The sequence below is a fragment of the Strigops habroptila genome, chromosome 10 (assembly GCF_004027225.2).
Source record: "Strigops habroptila isolate Jane chromosome 10, bStrHab1.2.pri, whole genome shotgun sequence".
Taxonomy (NCBI): Eukaryota; Metazoa; Chordata; class Aves; order Psittaciformes; family Psittacidae; genus Strigops; species Strigops habroptila.
In genome coordinates, this window is record NC_046359.1 from 29,998,173 (window position 1) to 30,018,418 (window position 20,246).

The following is a 20,246-nucleotide window of genomic DNA, read 5'->3' on the forward strand; positions in this document are numbered from 1 at the left end:
TTGGCACCAGAAATATCTGAGCTTCCTAGGATGCTAATCTCTCACCAAAGCAGTCAGACGCACACTGTAGAGCCAAGCCCTGTCCTCAGGCCACCATCACAGCCCAGGACAAGTTACCAGCAACATTAGACCTCACTAGCTAAACCAGCACCCAGTGGCAGTTGAAAGCAGCTTAAAACAGGATTTGGGCTACTTGAGACTCCTATTTCATCTTCAGAGCTGTTTTCATTTACACCCCCACCAGTCATAAAATTCACATTTATAACCCTCTTCTCACACAGCTGTGGGTACAGCGCTCAGCACTGTGCCATAAAAGCTTCTTACCCAATTAACCCCATACATCTCCCCAGACAAGCTGCTGCCTGTGCCAGCTCCACTGTTGCATGGGCTTCGCTGCCCTCATCATCACCCCCAACCCTCCATATCTCCTTTGCAATCCTTCTCCAGGCCATTACAAGCCCTTTCTTATCCTTTTCCAGCTCTTCATCCATATTTTAACTGAAGAACTATTAAACACCCTCTACACGCAGCTCTGGGGTTGTGATGTTTTCCATCCTGCTACTGATCTTCTTACTAGCAATATTTCAGCTGCTTTTTGACTGCTGCTGAATACAGGTAGATGCTCTTTTTCTTAACAGCCAGAGCTCTCCTATGAGCAGTAACAACTAGACTGGAGGTATTGCACATGTAAAATGAGGGTAGAGCCATTCTTAACATGCCCTTTTTTTAAGTCAGCAGAGAGGGGTGTTTCTACCCTGCATACATGAAACCAGGAGTGGGGCTGCTCCATGAGAGATCACCCTTAGACTCTGGCTGGTCACCCTATGCTCTCATTAACAGATATAGTTCCACGGTACCTGAGCAGAGCAGAGACAGGTCTTGGTAACAGGGTCCATCCACAGGATAGGCAATGAACAAAGTCCAGCATCCACTTGGTCAGGAGATAGAGCCAAAAAGCAGGACTGGAGAGCAAAATTGCAATATATGCCTAGAAGGTAGGGCTAAAGATAAAGCCAAACCAGAAACACCCACAAGGTTGCTCAAAACCAAACTGAAGCCCTCGGCTTGAGTTTAAATGCAGCTCAAGAGGGTGGGAGGTCCCAGGTGAGGCTATTTAGGACAATTAAGGCTCATTAGCATCCTCACAGGTGCCTAACACAGCTGTCTAAGAGCCTCGGGGCAGTAGGTGGAAGCAGAGCAAATCAAGAACTGCTTCAAGCTGTACGGTGGCTCCGTGCACTCACTGCTGGGGTGCTCAGAGCGTGCATAGGTGTAAGAGGTACCTGGATAACTTTCTGGCAAGGAAAACATCAGGGACTGCTGAAAACACCTGGTTTGGAGGTCCTTATGCATTAGTAATTTGTTGGCTGGGACAGTGCATACCTGCTTGCTGTCCTCTTACACTGCTCAGTGAATGTTCAATTTTGGACAGAGCTGTGCTGTTCTTGCTGGCCCTGGATAGCACAGGTTGTCTTCTTTTCCCAGGGTTGGTTGGTTGGTTGTTTTTTTCAGCTGTTCCTTCAATTTGGGCTGAGGCAATTGGATCCCACCTCGGTCAGCTGCCCAAGTCATCTTACTTTCCTGCAGGGGCTCTGATTTCCTGCTGTCCTCCACCACATTTAGCTGGGGCTGTATTTGCTCAGCTTGCTTCCAGTTAGTCTGGCCAACATCTGTCCCATCCCCAAGGATACAGAACTTTTTCATGACATCACTCCCAAAAATACACAATCCCAACTCCTGTTGTTCTGCACCCTCTGGGTTCTGGAGTTTGTCCTAGCTTTGGTGCCTTTGCATTCGGGTGCTTCCTTGTGGTCACCAGGTCTGGACTGCATGGTAAACAGGCACTCAAGTCCCCAGGATGTATTGGTATAAAGTGGAGCACCCCATCCCAACACTGCTCACAGAACCAACCCACTGCAGCCGTGTCATTCCCTTCCAGTACGCAGAGATATCTGCATGCATGAAGGTGCTAGAGCAAGGATATTACTCCAGAAGTCCTTGGCATCTCTGTTCTCTAGTTGTGGCATCACTGAGGTGCTGCTTGGCTAGGCCACCACAAGCGATGGTGCCTGGCTGCATCTCCAGCCCACCCAGGAGCATTTTAAGTGAGCACAGCAATATCCCTGCTACTCTGCCTGTCATGTCCAATGTGGGGCAGGAAGGTGGGAGGTCAAGGGACCTTTCATGGTGTCCAATATGCAGGTGGCCTTCGCCTGCAGCACACTCTCAGGGTCACTTGCTGTTTGGTGGCTAATGCTGCACAACTGCCCTTACTGGCCCCTCATCTCCCAGACAGTCCCTGGGGAAAAGTACCAATGTCCAGGATGGAGTAGGTGACCCCTGCTGAGGGATGACATGAGATGCTGCCACATAGCAATGCTACTCCAGCTAGAAGGATCAACTGATTCTTACCAAAAGGCTCTGATACGATCTATCCACACGCACTCAAGGAAGCAGTTGCAGAAGCATCTGGGAGTATTTCTGGGGCAAGATGTGCTCTAGAGGTAAAGGGACACACACATTGCAAGCAATGAGCCTACTTTATGCTCCAGCATCTCCATAGCCTCTCTGAGCAGCAGAAGTGGGAAGGGGATCCTGGACATTTCTGGTCCATCCCTGCTTAAAGCAGAGCCAACTAGACTGGGTTGTTCAGGACTTACCTGATGTAGGTTTGAGTATCTCTGATGATGGAGATCCCAAAGTTCCTCTGGGACTGTCTCAGACCTTTACCATCCTTGGTGGGGGGGGAGCCTGTTAGCTTCTCAGTCCTGTAAGAAGCAGCAGCTGAACTCTCCTGTGTGAAAACAACCCAGTGCTGGCTGCAAAGCTGTCCCAGGCCACAGCCATGGTACACAAACCAATTACAAAGAAGAGTCGCTATGGAAGCTTGGCTACCTGAACTGAGGGGAGCCTCTCAACATGTCCATGAGTAGTCGCTTTCAGGGAGCCTGAGAGGTACATTTGCTCTTGAAACACATGTCCCTCTTGGAAAGTAACTCATGACTACCCAGAGAGACAAGCACTGAGGCAAAGTGCTCCCTCCGGCCACAAGAGGCTGGGAAAGGCATCTCACATCCAGCTGGGAAGGGGACAAAAGGGTTAAACACAGGAGACAGATGCCTGAGGAATGGCCCCCAGCCCTTCCCAGGAACTACATGGAGGAAAACAGTCAAACAGCCATCTGACAGCAGTGTCTTACAAAGACCAAAGAAACACAACAAAACAAAAAAAAAAGCCTTCTTTATTGAGAGCAGCACATAAAAACCCAACAAAACCCAACCCTTCGTGTCTGTGGTACACTTCGCTCAAGCAAACTAACCCACTCTAGGCTGCATTCCAGTAACAGAAATACTATGGAAGGGAGGAGTCGGTGCTCTGGAAGAGGGAGAGAGGGGACGCTGCCCAGAGTCTTTGTACAAAAAAAAGGCACAGGGTAGTTGGGGAAGGTAGTGAGCTCCTTCATATGCCAGGCACTTCGTGTTCCTGCTGGCTGGCCTGTACCCACAGGGCGCAGGGGAGGCAGGGATGCCTGGATGGAGACATGGAGGGACCAGGCCAGCAGGTATGCCGGTGGTGAGCAGGGACGCAGAGCCTGGTGCTGGAGCCCAGCTCTCACCAGGTGAGGAGGAGCCATGCTCCATCCATGCCAGCAGCCCAAGGGCGCTGGGCTGGGCAGGCAGAGAGCAAGAGGCAGCAAGAGCTGTCTTTTGGGACCAGTGGAGGAGAGGGGTGGCGGGACTGGGGTACACTGGCTTGTGCTTTGAGTCCAGCAGCTGCTGGTGCCGAGCTGTTCACTGGCGCATTGGGGTCAGGCTCAGCGAGGGGCCGCAGGAGTGCCAGGGGCTCCCCAGGCACCTACAGACCCCCGTCCACCCCACCGCGTCCTTCCCCAGCGAGGGCCGGGATGCTCAGGCTTTGCTGTCAGCTGGGCTGTCCCCCAGGGCAGTGGCAAGCTCGCTGAAGGAGGGTCGATCCTTTGGGCTGGGGGCCCAGCAGCGCTGCATCAGCTTGGCGAGGCGGGAAGGGCAGCCCTCGGGGTGTGGGAGCTTTGTCTTTCCTGACTGCAGACCTGGCATGAAAGCAAAGTCCAAAGGGCTGTTGGGAAGAGGCATGATCCTCTCCACAGCACGGAAGGAGGGCTGGAACAGCCTCCCCAGCCAGACCGGCACCATGTCAAGACGGGGGACATCACGCAGCCTTGCTACAATAGACTGCAATGCCAGGGACAGCACAAGGTACTCCACATACCTGCTAGGACTTCATCATCTGCCAGCGGGGCATAGGGCATCTCCCCATGCATGAAGACCTCCCACATGAGCACCCCAAAGGACCACACGTCTGACTTGGTGGAGAACTCATCTTCCAGCACAGCTTCAGGGGGCATCCAGCGCAGCGGGATCCAGGCCTGGCGGAAGTGGTAATACTCACTGTGGGGACAACAGGCAGACACTGAGACTGGTGCCATCCCACCCCTCCCATTCCCCTGCCACGCTCCCGTGCTGACCTGTTGTACACATCCTTGCTGAGGCTCAGGGATGAGACCTTGACCTGCCGCTGGGCACTGACCAGGCAGTTCCTGGCTGCCAAGTCCCGGTGCACAAACCTGCTGTTGGAGAGATGCTCCATGCCCAGGGCTACCTGCGTGCAGAGAGACACCTGACCCCAGAGAGATGTGAGCGCTGGCTGCCCTCCTCAGGGTCCCCAGCCCCACAGCACTTCCAGAACTGCACTATCACCTTATGTTTGGTGGTGAGGGGCTGTGGCTTTAGAGACTCATCTTTGCTCTTGGCGATCCTCAGGAACTGCTTCAGGTCCCCCTGGGAGACAGACAGAAACTTAGAGGCAGCACCTCTCCCTGCTGCCAGCCACATCTGTCCCTGCATTGTCCACCCCTCCTCCTCCTCCTCCTCCTCAATGCAGCACTGCTGGTAGGGGCCTTACCAAGTCCACATACTCCAGGACCATATAGTGTGGCTCTGCCTCACGGCACAGCCCCAGCAACCGCACCACGTTGGAATGGTTCAGCTTGCCAAACATCTCTGCCTCTCGCCGGAAGTCCAGCTGCAGCTGCTCATCCCTTGTCTGCAGGCTCTTCACCAGCACCAGTGCTTCACCCTCACCATCCTCAGCACCTTTTGCCTTGGCCAGGAACACTTCACCAAACTCCCCCCTGCCTGGAAGTGCAGAGCAGCACATGAGAAGACAGCATGCGTTAGCACAGCGTATGTGCAGCTGCAGGGCCCCCTGTATCCCAGCACATCCAGTTTTCTGGCTAGTACATGCTGGGGTTTCAGCCACAGGCTTCCTGCTGGAGTGGGGTCAGGGCCAGAGTGGCCCAGCATACCCAGGGTTGTGATTGTCTGCAGGTTGGAACGTGGAAAGTGCATCTTGTCAGCAGCACTGTGCCGCTTGCTGGCCCCAGAGCTGCTGCCCAGGTTGGTCAAGGCCACTTCTTCCTGGATCTCTGCTGTCATCTGCCCATTCTGCAGCAAAGCACCACCTGCAAGCAAAGCACAAATGGCTTCAGCATCCTGCCAGGATGCACAGAGAATGTCAAGCTGGGGATCAGCCCCTTCTGAGGCTGACACTCCAAGCACCCACAACTGACTCCAAGTACCCCAGCCTGATGTCTAGCCCCAGGCAACAGCGTGGCCTCCACACAGTTGTTCCTTCTGGTCTCAGGTCTGGCCCCATCTCTGGCAGCCCTGCAGCCACCCTTGAAATCAGATGCTGAGCAATGGCTTTGGTCCCAGAGCAAACCAGCCCCATCTGGCCTTGTCCATCCCATGGCACTCAGTCATCCCAAAGGGGGGGCTACATCCAAACTGCCATTGACAAAACTCTGCAGAACAGCAGCAAGAGATTGGATGTGTGAGGCAGAGACAGAGCAAAGAGGACCCTGCTCACTATAGCCAGAGTCTCTTGATGCCCGAGAGACTCTCAAGTCGATCTGGCATCGGCTGCTGCAGCCTGACCCCTGCTCCTTGCTCGCTTCCCAGCATTCTAGCAATGCTCACGGCCTTGATAATCTTGAGCCTTTCAGACCAGATCAGCCTGTAGTTTCCTTTACTGTCTGGGTTAGAGCAGTGCTAGGAAGCAGTGTCCTTGCAATCAACTCCTGCAAGCTTTCTGCTCAGCAACTCAGCTAGAAATTTTCCTGGCACAAATAGAAGCCAGTGAACAGGACAAAACATTATTACCTTAAGGAAGTAGAGAACCCTGCAGTTTACAGGCAGCTTGTAGGGGAAAGACTGTAGAGATAGCTGTAGAGATAGCAAACCTTGATTTTGAATGCATTTACTGCTTGTATCAGACTTTGCACCAGGAAGAAGTACTTCCATAAGGCGGGAGTCTGAATGTAACGCAGGGCACAGCACCAAGCTAAGGTGCCTGACACATGTGCAGCATCACCCTGCATTACTGCGCACACTCCATTTCAGCTAGTCCAGGGTGAGCATTAAGAAAACCCCTGCCAAACAAAACGATTTAATCACAAATTAAGTGTTGACTCAGCATGAGGTAACTCCAACAGGAATCTCACTCCCTATAATTTCCATCAAGGGGTATTGTACAGCAGCGTGCGTACATGCATGCTTACAATGCATGCATACAGGAGAGGTACCAGCCCACCCTGAGCAGGTCTGGCCACAGTGACAGGGGCTTTGTCACAGGTAGGCTTGGAGCTGTGAAGGCTGATACAAGTTGACTTAAGAGCCATGGCTACTGACAGCTGTCATCTCTCACACGCTGGAATAACATTCGCAGAAGACCATAGTGAAAAAACACCATCTACCCTATAAATCAAAGCTCAACACTACTTACACTCTCTCTGGTTTTACGCTAATTATTAGCAAGACTGTTTGACCCTGGTGCTGTCTGCACTCATGACTGATAGCGTTTCAAGACTACAGCTTGAAGCCAAGACGATAATACAAGAGAACTGCTGCAACTGTGCCAAGAAAACACAAGAGGCTGCAGAGTGAGCATGCTGCCACTGAGAGACAGCACCAGCGAGCAGCAACAACAGACACTTCTGAGAACAAACATCCCTGTGTTTCACAGAGGCTTGACAAGATAGTTGATAACAAAGGGACTGCAAAAATGATCAGGAAGTTTAGGCTGGGGGATACATGAATTAGAGGGGAACCAAGTGCAGAGGAGCTGCCTGCTTTGCCCACCTGCCTGCCACACCTTAGCATCTTCTGGAGAAAGAGACACCGCCATGCTACCCTGGAGAAATTAGCACGTGCCAACACAGAAATAAAATGCTCCCATCAATCCCCACAACCCTTAACCTCCCCAAATGCCCTATCTGTATTCACCCCAAAAAAGCAGAACAGTCAGAGGGACGCTGAGAGCAAGCACCCTTGTTACAAAGGATGTGGCACACCAAGGACGTGACCTTGGAAGATGACTGGCTTGTTAGGAGTGCATTGATCCATAGGAAATCCATAGGAAGGATCCACTGAAAATCCACAGGAAGGTCAAATCTGTCTGGATCCTCAGGAAAAGTCAGCTGGTGGCCAGCCAGGGAGTACTTATCAGGTAGGTGCTGAGATACTTCACATCACCCAGCTAAAGAGGCACCAAATCAAAAGGAGGAAGAGAGACACATCTTTGAAGACCATGGTGAAGGGGGTGACTCCACTGGAGCTGACAGCAAACAAATCACTTCTCCAGAGAGGCTATGGAAGTACCAAAAAGGAGTGTAGACATCTGAACAGCTGCGTCTGCTTGTAGCAGTGAGGATGCATCTCTCTGACAGCTAAACTGTTTCCAAATGAAGGGGATAAGAAGAGGCAAACTCTGGCAGAATAAAAAGAAAAACATAATAAAGATAGGCCAAAATAAAAATCTGAAACCACCTCAAAAAAGATTCAAACAAATCCTTTCACAGGAAGAGGATGCTGACCAGAGCCTGTTGGCACAACTGAGCTGCCAACCTGTCCAACAGGAAGAGCTCACAGTGGTGACAGCAGCAGAGCACAAAGCCGCAGAGATGCTCCTGCATCCCTGCTCCCAGGAGGTTCCCCACAGCCAGACCTTTGGCTCTGTTCAAAGTACCAATAAAAGAGAAATAAAACAGGAGACAAACCCAGTGGTGATGATTTGCGAGGACCTCACAACAACCCCCCCAACAATCAGGATATGGCTGTGTGCTGGAGAACTGGAGGGGGAAGCACAATGTCTGTATCTCCCCCAGCTCTCCAAATCGTAGAAGGAGATACAGGGAATTATAAGGGCAGAAAACCCAACTGCACCCCATCACGTCCAAGTCCTCATTGGTATCAGTGATGCAAGGACAACAATGATGACACGAGAAAGAGATGAAACAGCTTTTGGAAATGAAAATGATGCCCCAGAGATCTCTTGGGTTCATTGGAGGAGTCACGTAGCTCATGAACAATGGGGACCAGTTTAATCTGTTTGCAGGGTCTCATGGAGACAGCTGTTAAAAAGCAGCTCAGCTGCCACAGGACAGGAGGGAACATCCTCCAATGGACACACAGAAGGTAGGAACCAGGGTAGTACAACATGCTGCCAACATGGAAAGGGTGCTTCTGGCAGCTGTTTGCCAAAGCTGCCTATTTAGCTAGTGCAAAAGTAGAGGCCAGCTGTGGCCAGCTGCAAAGGGATGCTGAGCACTGGGAGAAGCAGCCAGAGATACAACATGAGGCGTGGGGAAAGCAACCCTCATGTCCCACTGACAGTGGGGGCTCAGCCCTGAGCTGCCTGCTTGCTTTCTCCAGAGAGAGCTCTGTGGACAGGGAACTGAAGCCAGTGGCACAGCTGGGAACAGGACATGGCACAGCTGTGTCACTGCAAAGCTGGATGCACCAAATCCCACCTGGGGCTCCCCATTTCCGAAAGGTGACAGTGCAACCAGAAAAGGCACTTGCAGGAACAATCAGACATAGAGAAGAGCTGTGTGCTCTAGCGCAGAGCTAACAGGTGACAAGCTTGAAAAGCAAGGAGATAGTATTTAGATAACCGCTTATGCTCCAGAAGTTCTTGTCGGATAATGCTGTAGATGCTCAAAGCTTATATGGGCTTCAGAGATAACAGCATGAGTTTACAGCAGAATTCAGGGCTGTTCAGTGAAAAGTCTTCCCTCTGGCACCAGAGCTGCTGAAGTGTGATCTGAACAGGCCAGCAGGGTACCACTATTTTATTATATTGCTATAGGGATACTCTCCTCCCCTTGGCAAAGGGTGTATGTGATGCCTCGTAAGGGTGCTGGGAAGCAGGAGCAATAAATAACTCAGCAGAGATGGCCCACGTGACGCTGGGATGGAGGTTTCACACCAACTTGCCCATTTCTCACCTGGCAGCAGGTCTCTGCCGCCAGCCATAGCCAAAACCAAGAGCAAGAGACTCCAAGGGTAAGGAGTCCCCTTTTCCCAAGAGCTCCCTGACCCTCAGCCCTTCCAGCCCAGTGGCTGGCAGCAAAGCCCCTGCCCCCAGGGGTGCCAGCCTCACCATTCAGACACTCCATTTCGGGCTCCTCGCCCTCTGGGTGCTTCTTCAGCCTCTTGGCTTTTCTCCGCTTCTTGCAGTAGAACATCAGCCCCAGCACGATAATGATGTAGGCAACAGCTGCCCCCACGGAAAGCCCAATGGTCTGGATCATCTTGTAGGGTGTGTGGCTGCCAGGTCCCTCATCCTCTTCTGCTGCTGGCTTATCTGTGGGGCAGAGAGCACCAAACCCATGAGGGTGCGGAGTATTTCCCAGGAATGTGCTGGAAGAATGAGAAAAGCTCCCTCCGCTGCTGTGGCCACCTCCTCCTCCAGACTGCACTTCATCCTGACATGGATGCTGCTTTGATGCCCTAGCAGGCATGACCTCGCCTGCAGCACCCACTGGTGGGGCCAGAACCACAGAATTGTTTGGGTTGGAAGAGACCTTAAAGCTCACCCAGTTCCAAGCCCCTGCCACGGGCAGGGACACCTTCCACTAGAGCAGGTTGCTCCAAGCCCCTGTGTCCAACCTGGCCTTGAACACTGCCAGGGATGGGGCAGCCACAGCTTCTCTGGGCACCCTGTGCCAGCGCCTCAGCACCCTCACAGGGAAGAACTTCTTCCTAATGTCTCATCTAAATCTCCCCTCTGTCAGTTTAAAGCCATTCCCCCTTGTCCTGTCCCTACAGGCCCTTGTCAAAAGCCCCTCTCCAGATTCATTGTAGGTCCCCTTTAAGTATTGCAAGACTGTTATAAGGTCTGTCCAGAGCCTTCTCTTCTGTTGGAGAGAAGAGAAGGCTCAGGGAGAATCAGAGCCTAAAGCTGCCAGAGAGGCAACATCCCAACGTGAGGCACCCCCTTACCTACAACGTAGAGGAAGGCCTCGCGGTGCTTGATGTTGCAGCTATTGCCAGCGATACACGTGTATTTCCCTGAGTCCTCGGTGGTGACGTCGTAAATCACAAGGGAGCCATTGGGCATGATCTGAATCCTGCCAACCACACAGAGCCCTTTGCAAGCCCCAGAGGGCAGAGGCAGGCTTGGGGCACACACAGCCCCAGCTCCCCAGGTGCCTCAGCCCCATGTCCCCAGTGCAACCATCCTGAATCTCAGGCTGTGCAATGCTCAAGAACAAATGGTTGCAGCTCAACTGCAGCCCAACAAGCTGTGGCAGAAAGGGCAACCCCGGGGCCAGAAGAGTCCAGGCCCTGGGACATGGAGACAACTGACTGCGAGTCCCCCAAGCTGGGAACCCAAGACCACACCATTGGCACCTGCATGCTGGGTAGGCATGGGGAGTGCCCTGGTGTGACACATTTCTGATTGGAATGGAGGCTGTGTACCTGGGCAGGAGCTTGCCGGGATCCAAAATCTTGTCCTTCCCTTTCCACTGGATGTGTGGTACGGGGTCCCCCTCTGCCTGGCACTGGAACATGGCTGTGTGCCCCTGGTACACTGTCGTGGGCTCTGGCTCTAGCTTGAAGGTGACGTAAACTGAAGGCAGAGAGGTGGACACGAATGCTGTCAGCTCCTGGGAATGTTGCTGACCTTCCGCAAGGGAGTGGGGCCAGCACTGACACAGGAACACATGCCTTCTCGGGCTGTACGCAAAGCACTGACAAGCCAGACACTCAAGTGCCATGGGGCAGAGCTTGGGGTCAGGCCAGACATTTCTCTCTCTGCAGGGACATGCCAGTTGCGTGCCACTCGGGCAAATCCACTGCAAGGCCAGCACAGCAGGATACCCACCTGCCTACCGTCGAGCTCTCACCTGCTACCACGAGCTGCACGGTGGCACGGATCTCGCCCTGTGGGCTGTTGGAAGCGATGCATGTGTAATTTCCTGAGTCACTCCTGCTCACCTTGTGGAAGGACAAGATGCCAGCATTGTGGCTGACGTGGGATGGCAGGCTGCTCCCATCTGCAGGGCACAAGAAGAGGGATGCAGCAGTCATGCATGAAGCACCAGGCAGCAGCAGAACTGCTACTTCAATAATGTTGGAATTGGGCCAATACAAAGTTCCTGGGACCTTAGGTCAAGAACAGACATATCGCATCCAGATCCCCCTTACCTGTTTTAGTCCACTGGATAGTGGGTTTTTCCCGGCCAGTGGCTGAGCAGGACACTGTAACCTCCTTATCAAACTCCATGCACTGCAGTGGCTGGGGCGGCGGGGTGAACTTCAGCTTCTCTGCAAGAGACAGAAGTGCTGTTAACCCTGCAGCTGCAGAAGGCATTGGAGCTGGGAGTATCATGCCTGCATCCCGCCAGGCAAAAGAGCTGCCCACGAGGGGAGGATATGGAGTACTCATCAGCCTACCCAGCACGTGCACCCGTGCATATCCCTCAATGCTGCCTGCCGGCGTGCTGCTCACACACTTGTACATGGTCCCGTCATACACCTCCACGTTGTTGATGCGCAGTGTCCCATTCTCAGAGATCTCAAACCGTGAGTCCTGCCCAGAGGGAGGGAAAGAGCAGTATAGAAATGTCACCAGCCCTGGGCTCAGACCTTGCTTGTGGAAGCTGACCCTCCATGTGCCCGCACTGTGCCTCAGACAAACACAGCCCTGCTAGACCCATGCCGAGAACTGAGACAAGTTATAGTGACATCTCTGTTGTCACTGCCTCAAAAGCACAGGGCCAGGTGCCAACCAAGTGGCTAGAAACAGCCAGTTGTACACTCATACACCAGTATGATGGAGATGGTGCCAGGAACATGGCCAGAGTGGGGGTGAAAAGGATGCTGGGCCTAGAAGTAAGGCAAGAAACAGCAGCAGCGGAGGAAGGAGCTGAGCGGGTGCCCAGCAAAAGGGCCCATGAGTGGCAAGGGCTTGCCCCATGGCCTCACCTCAGAGATGGAGACACCATTGCGGTACCAGGTGACCGTGGGTTTCAGGGAGGCCTTGCTGAGGCAGTGCAGGTATCCCGGCTTGCTCTCCTCCAGCTGGCTGTCCTTGGGCATCTCCACCCACTTGGGTACCGCTGGGCACAGAGGAGAGGGGTTACACAGGGCCACTCACCAGCCCTCTGGCCAGCACCAGCACAGACCAGACAGGCAGTGAGCAGCCAGCCATAGGGCCCCACAGCCCAGCCATGAGAGAGATGTCTCTCTGTATCAGTGATGTGCCATCCCACCCCAGCTCATCCCAAAACCCTAACCACCCCCATTCTCTGCTCCCAGCCCTTCTTGGAATGCTGCCTACTAGCCACAGTGATGCTCAGCTCCTGTTTCTTCTCTCCAGCCTTGTTGGCAGCATGGCACGTATAGGTCCCTGCATCCATCTCAGTGATACTTGTGAAAACAAGCTGCTCCGCTTCTTGGTGCACCCTGCCAGTGGTGGGAACCCGCTCATGGTTCCTCTCCCACCAGACCTGGGGTGTGGGTATGCCTCGTGGGGCTGTGCAGGCCACGCGGTGCCCCTGGTTCACCGTCAACACCTTCGGGGAGAAGGGTGCCATTTCGTCGATCTCTGAGAGGAGCAAGAGAGAGCAGGGCTCAAAGAGGGCAAGAACATGTAACCAATCCACCAGCATCACCACTGGAGGCACCAACTGAGGAAGAGAGCGCACAAGCTATGTTTGCTCCTCTCATCCAGGCAGCACTGACCCATCACCATATTGTCACATAGCTCCAGAGTGACACTGCAACTCTGGAACCCACTGCCCGCCCTGCCAGCAGCCCCAGCACCTCACCTGCTAGCCGCAGATTCGCCTTCAGCACAAGAGTTTTCCCCCTCTGCCCATGGCCAACGCACTTATAGACACCGGTGCTGCGAGCCCTCACCTGGGTGATCAGCAGGGAGCCGTTGGCGAACACAGTGGTCCTGGGCACATGGGGAGAGGCAGGACTCAGTGGGCACCTCTGCAGGACATGGGCCAGAGCCACAGCCCTGTGGTGTCTTACATGAGCCCGTGGAACCAAGAGGGAGACTTTGTGCCAAGTCAAAGCTTCCCAGTGTGTGAGGGACAGCAGGCAAACAAGGAGATAGTGGGACACATGCTTCACGGAGGAAATGAGCAAATAGAAGTCTATTTCTTGGAGAATCACAGAATCATTTATGTTGGAAAATACCTTTAAGATCACTGAGTCCAACCGTTAACCAAACACTGCCAAGTCCACCACTAAACCATGTCCCTAAGTGCCTCATCTACACATCTTTGAAATACCTCCAGGGATGGTGACTTGACCACTGCCCTGGGCAGCCTGTTCCAATGCTTGAAAACCCTTCTGAGGAAGACATTGTTCTGAATATCCAGTCTAAACCTCCCCTGGTGCAACTCGAGGCCGTTTCCTCTCAGAAGAGCTGGCTCCCACCAAAAGATGTCCCAAGTCTGGTGGGTGCATCATCAAACAGGGCATCTCTGAATGCTGGGACAGCCAGGAAAGGGAGGAAGGGGCACAAGGTGGCGCCTGCGAGCTGCCAGGTCACTGGGCATCTGGCACCTGGCACTTGACATCCACGGTCTGGCTGAGACATCCCAGGCACCAGGATCACCATCCACAGGCAGCCGGGTCTGGGAGATGTCCCCAGCTCTGGGGATTGCTCCACACATAGGTGTCTGAGGCTCAGAAATATCGCTGGTGCTGAGGATCACCATGCACTTGTATCTAGAGGTACTAGACAGCCATGGGCCCAGTGATCACTGGGGATTACCACCTGTGAGCATCTGGTAGAGACATGTCCCTGACTCTGGGAATTGTCCTAAGTGGGTATGTGGGGCTTGAGCTGACCGTGGCTCCATTAAATTGCCACACATGGACATTTGGGGCCAGGAGACATCCCCAACTCTGGGGATCATCATACATGGGCATTTAGGACTGACAGCTCCACAGACCCATTGGAGGACAAACTGCTTGCTGAGTCCTATGGAGATAAAGACCATGCAGAAGTGCAAGGCCTGGCTAAACCCAAGCCAGGCAAGCTGAGAAACCAAGCCAAATGGCCAGCCTGATGTTGAACGCTCGCCCTCAGGCACAGCCAGGGTTTGGCCTTTCTCTGTTGCTTCTGGAACACGGTGGCCCCTCTCCTCCCAGCCCTGCCCACATCACCGCGGTCCCTGTTACTTGGATTTGTTGGTGATGGGGCTGTCTTCAAAGAGCCACTCCTGCGTGGGGGGCGGCACGGCTGCAAACTGGCAGTCAAACATGGCCTCTTCGTTCTTGGTCACAATGAGGTCCTGCGGGACGATCACCGCCTGGGGAAAGCTCTCATCTACAATAGCAGAGACCACAGGAGGGTGAGAAGAGCAGAACTGCCTATGGTGTCCCTTCAACAGTGCTCTCAAAAAAGAGCTGGGTGCACTCTGTGAGCCCCATGGAGGCAGATGTACCAGCATGGCTGCAATTATGCAGCCAGAGCCTAGGGGAGCAGTTGCTCTGGGGAAAGCCCCTTCTGCCTCCAGGAAGGCCCTGAGCACATTGGGCTCCTCGCGAACACATTAAACCTGCTGCTGGACTGAAAACCCCCTTGTCCAATTCCAGATACCCCTCTAAGCTCAACATCTCCTGCCCTCCCTGCGTCTTGCCTCCAAAAGCCAACGGGGCATCTCACCCATGTGGCACCATCATAATACCAGTATTGGCCTAGCCAGCAGCATCTACAGCCTCCAGGGTCCAAACCCTGTTGAAGGAAGGAGGACCATTGTGCTCCAGTAGCAGAGACAAGAGCACAGACCTGCTCCAGAAAGGGGCAAATTAACACCTGTAGACAGGGTAGGGTCCAAACCCAGCCAGGCCTGTCTCGGCCAGAGGCTTTGCACAGGTAAAGTCACACCAGCTTGACATGTGCAGCCTGGCTCCCTCCTACTAGCAAAGAGCAGAAGAACAGCCAAGCCCCCAGCCCTGAGCAGTCATAATACAACTCACCGATGATATTAATCGTGAAGTTGTTATGGCTGCAGACGAAGCCAACGGCACTGCGGGCACAGCAGTAATAGAGACCGTTGTCGTCAGGGCTGGCGCTCTGCAGGGTCAGTGTTCGCTCCTTGTTGCTGACAGAATAGGTGCTGTGGCCGTCGGGAATCGGGGCACCATCCCGAAACCACTGCCACGTGGGGCTGCAAGACAGGGGCAAGAGGGTGACCAAGTGCTGGGCACTGACAGGGCTCCCCAGAGAGCATGTGTGCAGAGGAGACAGCCCAGAGATGGCCCGTTTCCCTGGCTCTCCGTCCCCACGGCTGGCCCCGACACAGACACTAAGCCATGAGACATGCAGCCAAGTGGACGGGACATGACTGTAAAGCAACGGAGAGTGACCGCAGCACACCAAGCAGCTCAGCGACTGGACTGTGACAGCCCGTCCTTACTGTGCTCCTCGCTACGCGGTTCCGAGGAGGCCGTTTGCCTTCTCCCCCGGTGCTCAGCCACAGGCTCAATCAATCCTGCCTTTCGCCTTCCCTAGACTCTACTGAGTCCTCGCAGGAGAAAGGAGAGAAAGACAGAGAGAGGGGGGAAGAGCACGGAGCGAAGGTGCGGGAGGACCCCTGGCAGGGTCCGCTCCTCGGGAGGCAACCCTTACCGCGGGTGGCCGTCAATGTAACACCGCAGCACCACGGTGGAGGAGGGCTGGATCTCAGCTATGCTGGCCGGCTGCTTCAGCACCACACTGCCTGTCTCAATCCCTGTGGGATCAAAGAATAACAACACAGCTGGCTCCCTAAACCCATAGAGCCCAGGTGGATGCCGACTCTGTAATAACCAGAGCAGGCAACAAAGGCACGAGCACGCTTAGAGACACATGAGCCCTCAAGCCAGCATGGAGTAAGGGGACACCCACCATGCAAATGTCCCACTTTGCCCTGTGTGGCTGTTCTCTGAGGGATAAGAAGGGCTCTGAAAGGACCTGCAGTGCTCATGACACGCTTGGTGCAGTAACATCCCCATTTCTTATACACAAATGGGGAAGGCGGCAGGAGAAATCATCTCTGACAGCCTTGGGGATACCAAAAGATACAAGCAGCCTAGAGTGCATGAAGGACATGGTAGCTGGAGAGGAATCCTACTTGCACAGGTCATGCCCCTGATCCCTGTCCGACCACCACTCCCACACCCATTAGCAGGCAAAGCTGTTTCCAGTCTCAAGCCCTTTCAAGAGAGCTTTGCCCTGTCCACAGTGGGCAGCAGCAGGCTGTGGCATGTGCTTGGCTGCCCTCTTCCCACACTCACACTTGATATTGAAAGATACATTGACTGTGCGGGCCTCCTCCCCAGTGAGCAAGTTCCTGGCTACACACTGGAAGTCCCCAGCATCCCTGTGCCGATCGACAGCAGCAAACTGGAGGTTGCTGCCTTCCTTGAAGCGCTGCTCCGTGTCCTGAACGGGGAGACCATTCTGCAGCCACTCGAACTCCACGTGCGCTGGCTCCTCCACCTCGCAGCGGAGGATGGCGCTGCGGCCGTGCAGGGCATCCTGCGAGTACGGCTCCTTGGTGAAAAGGATCGCTGCCCGAGCCCCCACAGCTGCGGGACACAAACAGGAGAGCACGGTTAGAGCACGGGCACAGGAGAAGGGACTAGGTAAGCATGTGCTGTTCGCAAGGGTCTCTAGACAGCCAAACCCACTGTCTTAGGAGACATGTACCCCAAAGCACGTCTGAGAAAAACAATCCCCAGTGTGGGAGTTTAGACAGATTCCAGCAAAGCTGCTTTAAGGCTGTGTCTCCAGCTATCACTGGAGAGCCCTCCTCCCTGGGACAGGGGCATCAGGAGGGAGCTCCCCTGACCCACTACTGAGTGCTGCACTTCCAGCCTAAGCAGAGAGGTGTCCTGCAGTGTATGACCCAGGGAATCAGTCATCAAAACATTAAAGAGCAAGCAGCTTCCTGGGCAGTTCAGATGTTTCTTTGAGCTCCTCTTGTCCTGTTTTCTGGGACATCTCCTAAGTCCCAGCCATGCATCAAGATTACCCCAGATCAGAAACACCCACGAACTGCTTCTCGGCTTTCCTCAAAGCTTCTCTCCTTGGGATCATGTCTCCATCTCACCTCCACATCCTCAGAAATTACCCAGAAAAGCCTGGTCTGGAACAAGGATTGCCAATGGGAATAAACACAGCACAAGACGATGCAGCGGTGACACCCCAAGCTCGTGCTGGGGACTCAGCCCACTTGCGAGTAGGAGCAGCAACAAGAAATTGTGGTGGTTGACCTCAGGGTCTGATAGCGGCTGTGTGGTGGCTCTGGAGGACTGGGAGCATCTCTCTGCAGTGGTGGAAAAGCTGAAGAATCCTCCTCCACACACTAACCCCCACCCAAGAGCTCAGGGTCCTGGGGACACAGCAGCCAGCGCTTCCCTCGGCGCTGCCTGACATAGCTGCAGGGAGACCACATCAGCACATTCCCAAATCTGGCTGCTGCCTGGCCATGCAGGCACTCTGCTCCGGTTACCAGCTGGCTGCAGAAAGGAAAGCAGACAAAAGGCAGTTCAGCAGACGATGACTGTTGTTGGACTCTGTTCCCAGCACCATGTTCTGTAAGGAAAGGGGCCAAGGAGCATCTTAGAAGCAATCTCTCATGAGGGTGAACAAGTGGTCAAAATGGTGTGTTCACACCACTGCAAGGAAAATGGCTTCAGAAAGTGGTTGCCTGGATAAGTTATGTGAGCAGGAGATCTGAGCCCACCTGAAGGGCGGTTCCTCTTTGGAGGCTCAGCTACATCCTCCTGAGTGGTGTTTGTCTAAAAGCCTGGTAAAGGAACACAATTTGACAGGACATCTCAGTCACCCAGAGCCAAGGCTAAGGGATCCTGTTCTGAAGGGAATGTTTTGACGGGGGTATCTAGATCACCACATTCCAGGAAGCCTCAAGAGCCCTCTCCAAAGGCTGGAAAGCCTTTGGAGCTAACCGTGTAGCACAAGCGCCAAGCAAAGCCTCTCCTGCCTGCAGTGCTTGTGGGCACCCCAGTGCCAGCCACACACTTCCAGCACAGCCAGCCTGTGCTCTCCTCCTCACAGCAATAGTGAGGCATAAACAGAGGTGCTCATCCAGCACTGCTGCTCCCCAGGATGAGGCTCCAGTGAGGAGCAGGGGCACCTCAGCCTGTGTCTGTTAACACACTTTCCCCATACTCCAGACGAGAGCGAGCAACAAAGCCACGAGAGCCTGGCTTTCTACCTTCAGCATCCCATTGTGCCATTGACTGTGGTGTGCAGGCATCATCCCCAGGGGCCTGGCCCCAGCCAGTTTAAATCCCACAGCTCTTGACGGCACTTGTCAATTGCACTCAAAGTATTTAAGGCCACTGGGAGTAGCCACAGACTGACCTCTGTGGCCTGAATGACAGAGCTGCAGATGATGCCTGAAGTCCTATCTCTTGGATCCCATATTGAGCTAAGCCCCACCAGCACGCTGTGCTCTAAGGGTCAGCATGACCAGTGAAGTTTCCATCATCAGCTACCATGCACCTCCCCAGACGGCCACCATCCATTGGTCTGTGACAGTTGCTCATAAACACCACAAGATAAACACATGCCCCAAGGTGACAATGTACAGGAATGTATATTCTTACATAGGTACATACACCTTGTTCCCCACACATCACGTCTGTCTCACCAAAAGCACTCAGCAAGGTACCAACCACCCAACCCCACACAAACACAGCTACATGCTCAATAGCACAAGAGCTCCAGAGCATCAGGAGCTGAACTCATCCCAAAACAGGCTGCTGGGACAGACAGATAGACAAGAACAAAAGGGAACAGGAGAGTCAAATCCACTCAGGTTTGAACCTAAAGGAGCTGGGTCTATTCTCTTCCACAGGTATTCTGCAGGGCACCAGGCATGTGTCCATCAAACCATACCTGTATAGTACAAAACATGTGAAAGGCGGCAGCGTGCCTTAGGAGAGCTCATGAAGGAGCAGATCAGTTCTGCTCTTGGGATCTCAGCATCCCAAAACTCTTCACAGTCTACTAGTCATGCTAGTGCTGGAGTTAGTGATGAGGCACCTCTCTCTGAAGGCACAGACCATTAGGGTATTAAGACGTGGTATTTTTAATTAGATGTGCTTCTAGCATTAAACTGTCAGCATTAGCAGTGTAACACTAACCAGCAGCAGAACTGCTTTTGTGCATCACTGCCAGCACAACGGCATTTCTCTTGGCGCTGGTCAGCCAAGAGCTTCAGCAGTCTCGTCGCATGTGTTCTGCTGCTCCAGCATCCCCCATGTGCAGGCAGGAGGACGTGGATCTGTGGACAGGGGATGTGATGAAGGCTTGGCACAAGCTCCACATGGGAAGCAGGTGTCAGAAAACATTGGGACCTAGCTCCTTGGTGAGACAGAAGAAAGTATTTATGTCCTTATCTTCCATCCTGGGTAAAATGGACATTTCGGCTCAAGTGAGATCCCTGTGATGAATGCCTCATGAGCACAAGTGCCAAAGCAAACTGGGATAAATAAGTGCTAAAGTGCAATAAGAGCCACAAGTCTTGTGTTTTGACAATAGCATTAAGGTGCCATGGATGGACTGGCTGCACATGGCTGGAAATCATGGTCCCAACCATATAACAGATTTGGCCTGCAAGGAAAGACCAGTAGCAGTCAAATATGATCCAGACATTTTGGGGTGGAAGACATGAGAAACCCAGGGCTGGACACAGCTTTCCACAGTCCTCTAAATCCAGAGCACCAGGGCCCAGTGTTCAGAGATGGGAAGTGCTGCACTTGCCCATAAAAGCTGTACAGCCCTGATCCAGGCAATGACTGCAGTTGGCAGGATTCACACATCCTCTCCATCCCCTCCACCTCATCTGGGCTTTTGGGACAGAGGCTCAAGAATTCTGTCCA

The 20,246-nt window shown here is 53.6% G+C and overlaps 1 protein-coding gene across 1 annotated transcript in view; it reads right to left on the reverse strand.

Moving 5' to 3' along the window:
• Nucleotides 1-3,222: 3,222 nt before the first annotated feature.
• The window catches only part of PTK7 (protein tyrosine kinase 7 (inactive)), a 36,685-nt gene continuing 19,661 nt past the window's right edge, over nt 3,223-20,246 (reverse strand). Inside the window, exons 2-20 of the mRNA XM_030499251.2 lie at nt 16,629-16,922; nt 15,982-16,084; nt 15,330-15,520; nt 14,529-14,676; nt 13,157-13,287; nt 12,667-12,933; nt 12,312-12,445; nt 11,781-11,916; nt 11,532-11,651; nt 11,231-11,380; nt 10,803-10,953; nt 10,323-10,450; nt 9,481-9,684; nt 5,345-5,500; nt 4,942-5,174; nt 4,737-4,817; nt 4,505-4,656; nt 4,249-4,427; nt 3,223-4,069 (exon numbers count right to left, since the gene is read on the reverse strand). Coding sequence (XP_030355111.1) covers nt 3,909-4,069; nt 4,249-4,427; nt 4,505-4,656; nt 4,737-4,817; nt 4,942-5,174; nt 5,345-5,500; nt 9,481-9,684; nt 10,323-10,450; nt 10,803-10,953; nt 11,231-11,380; nt 11,532-11,651; nt 11,781-11,916; nt 12,312-12,445; nt 12,667-12,933; nt 13,157-13,287; nt 14,529-14,676; nt 15,330-15,520; nt 15,982-16,084; nt 16,629-16,922 — 3,119 coding nt within the window. The 3' untranslated portion in view covers nt 3,223-3,908. The remainder of the gene's footprint in view (nt 4,070-4,248; nt 4,428-4,504; nt 4,657-4,736; nt 4,818-4,941; nt 5,175-5,344; nt 5,501-9,480; nt 9,685-10,322; nt 10,451-10,802; nt 10,954-11,230; nt 11,381-11,531; nt 11,652-11,780; nt 11,917-12,311; nt 12,446-12,666; nt 12,934-13,156; nt 13,288-14,528; nt 14,677-15,329; nt 15,521-15,981; nt 16,085-16,628; nt 16,923-20,246) is intronic.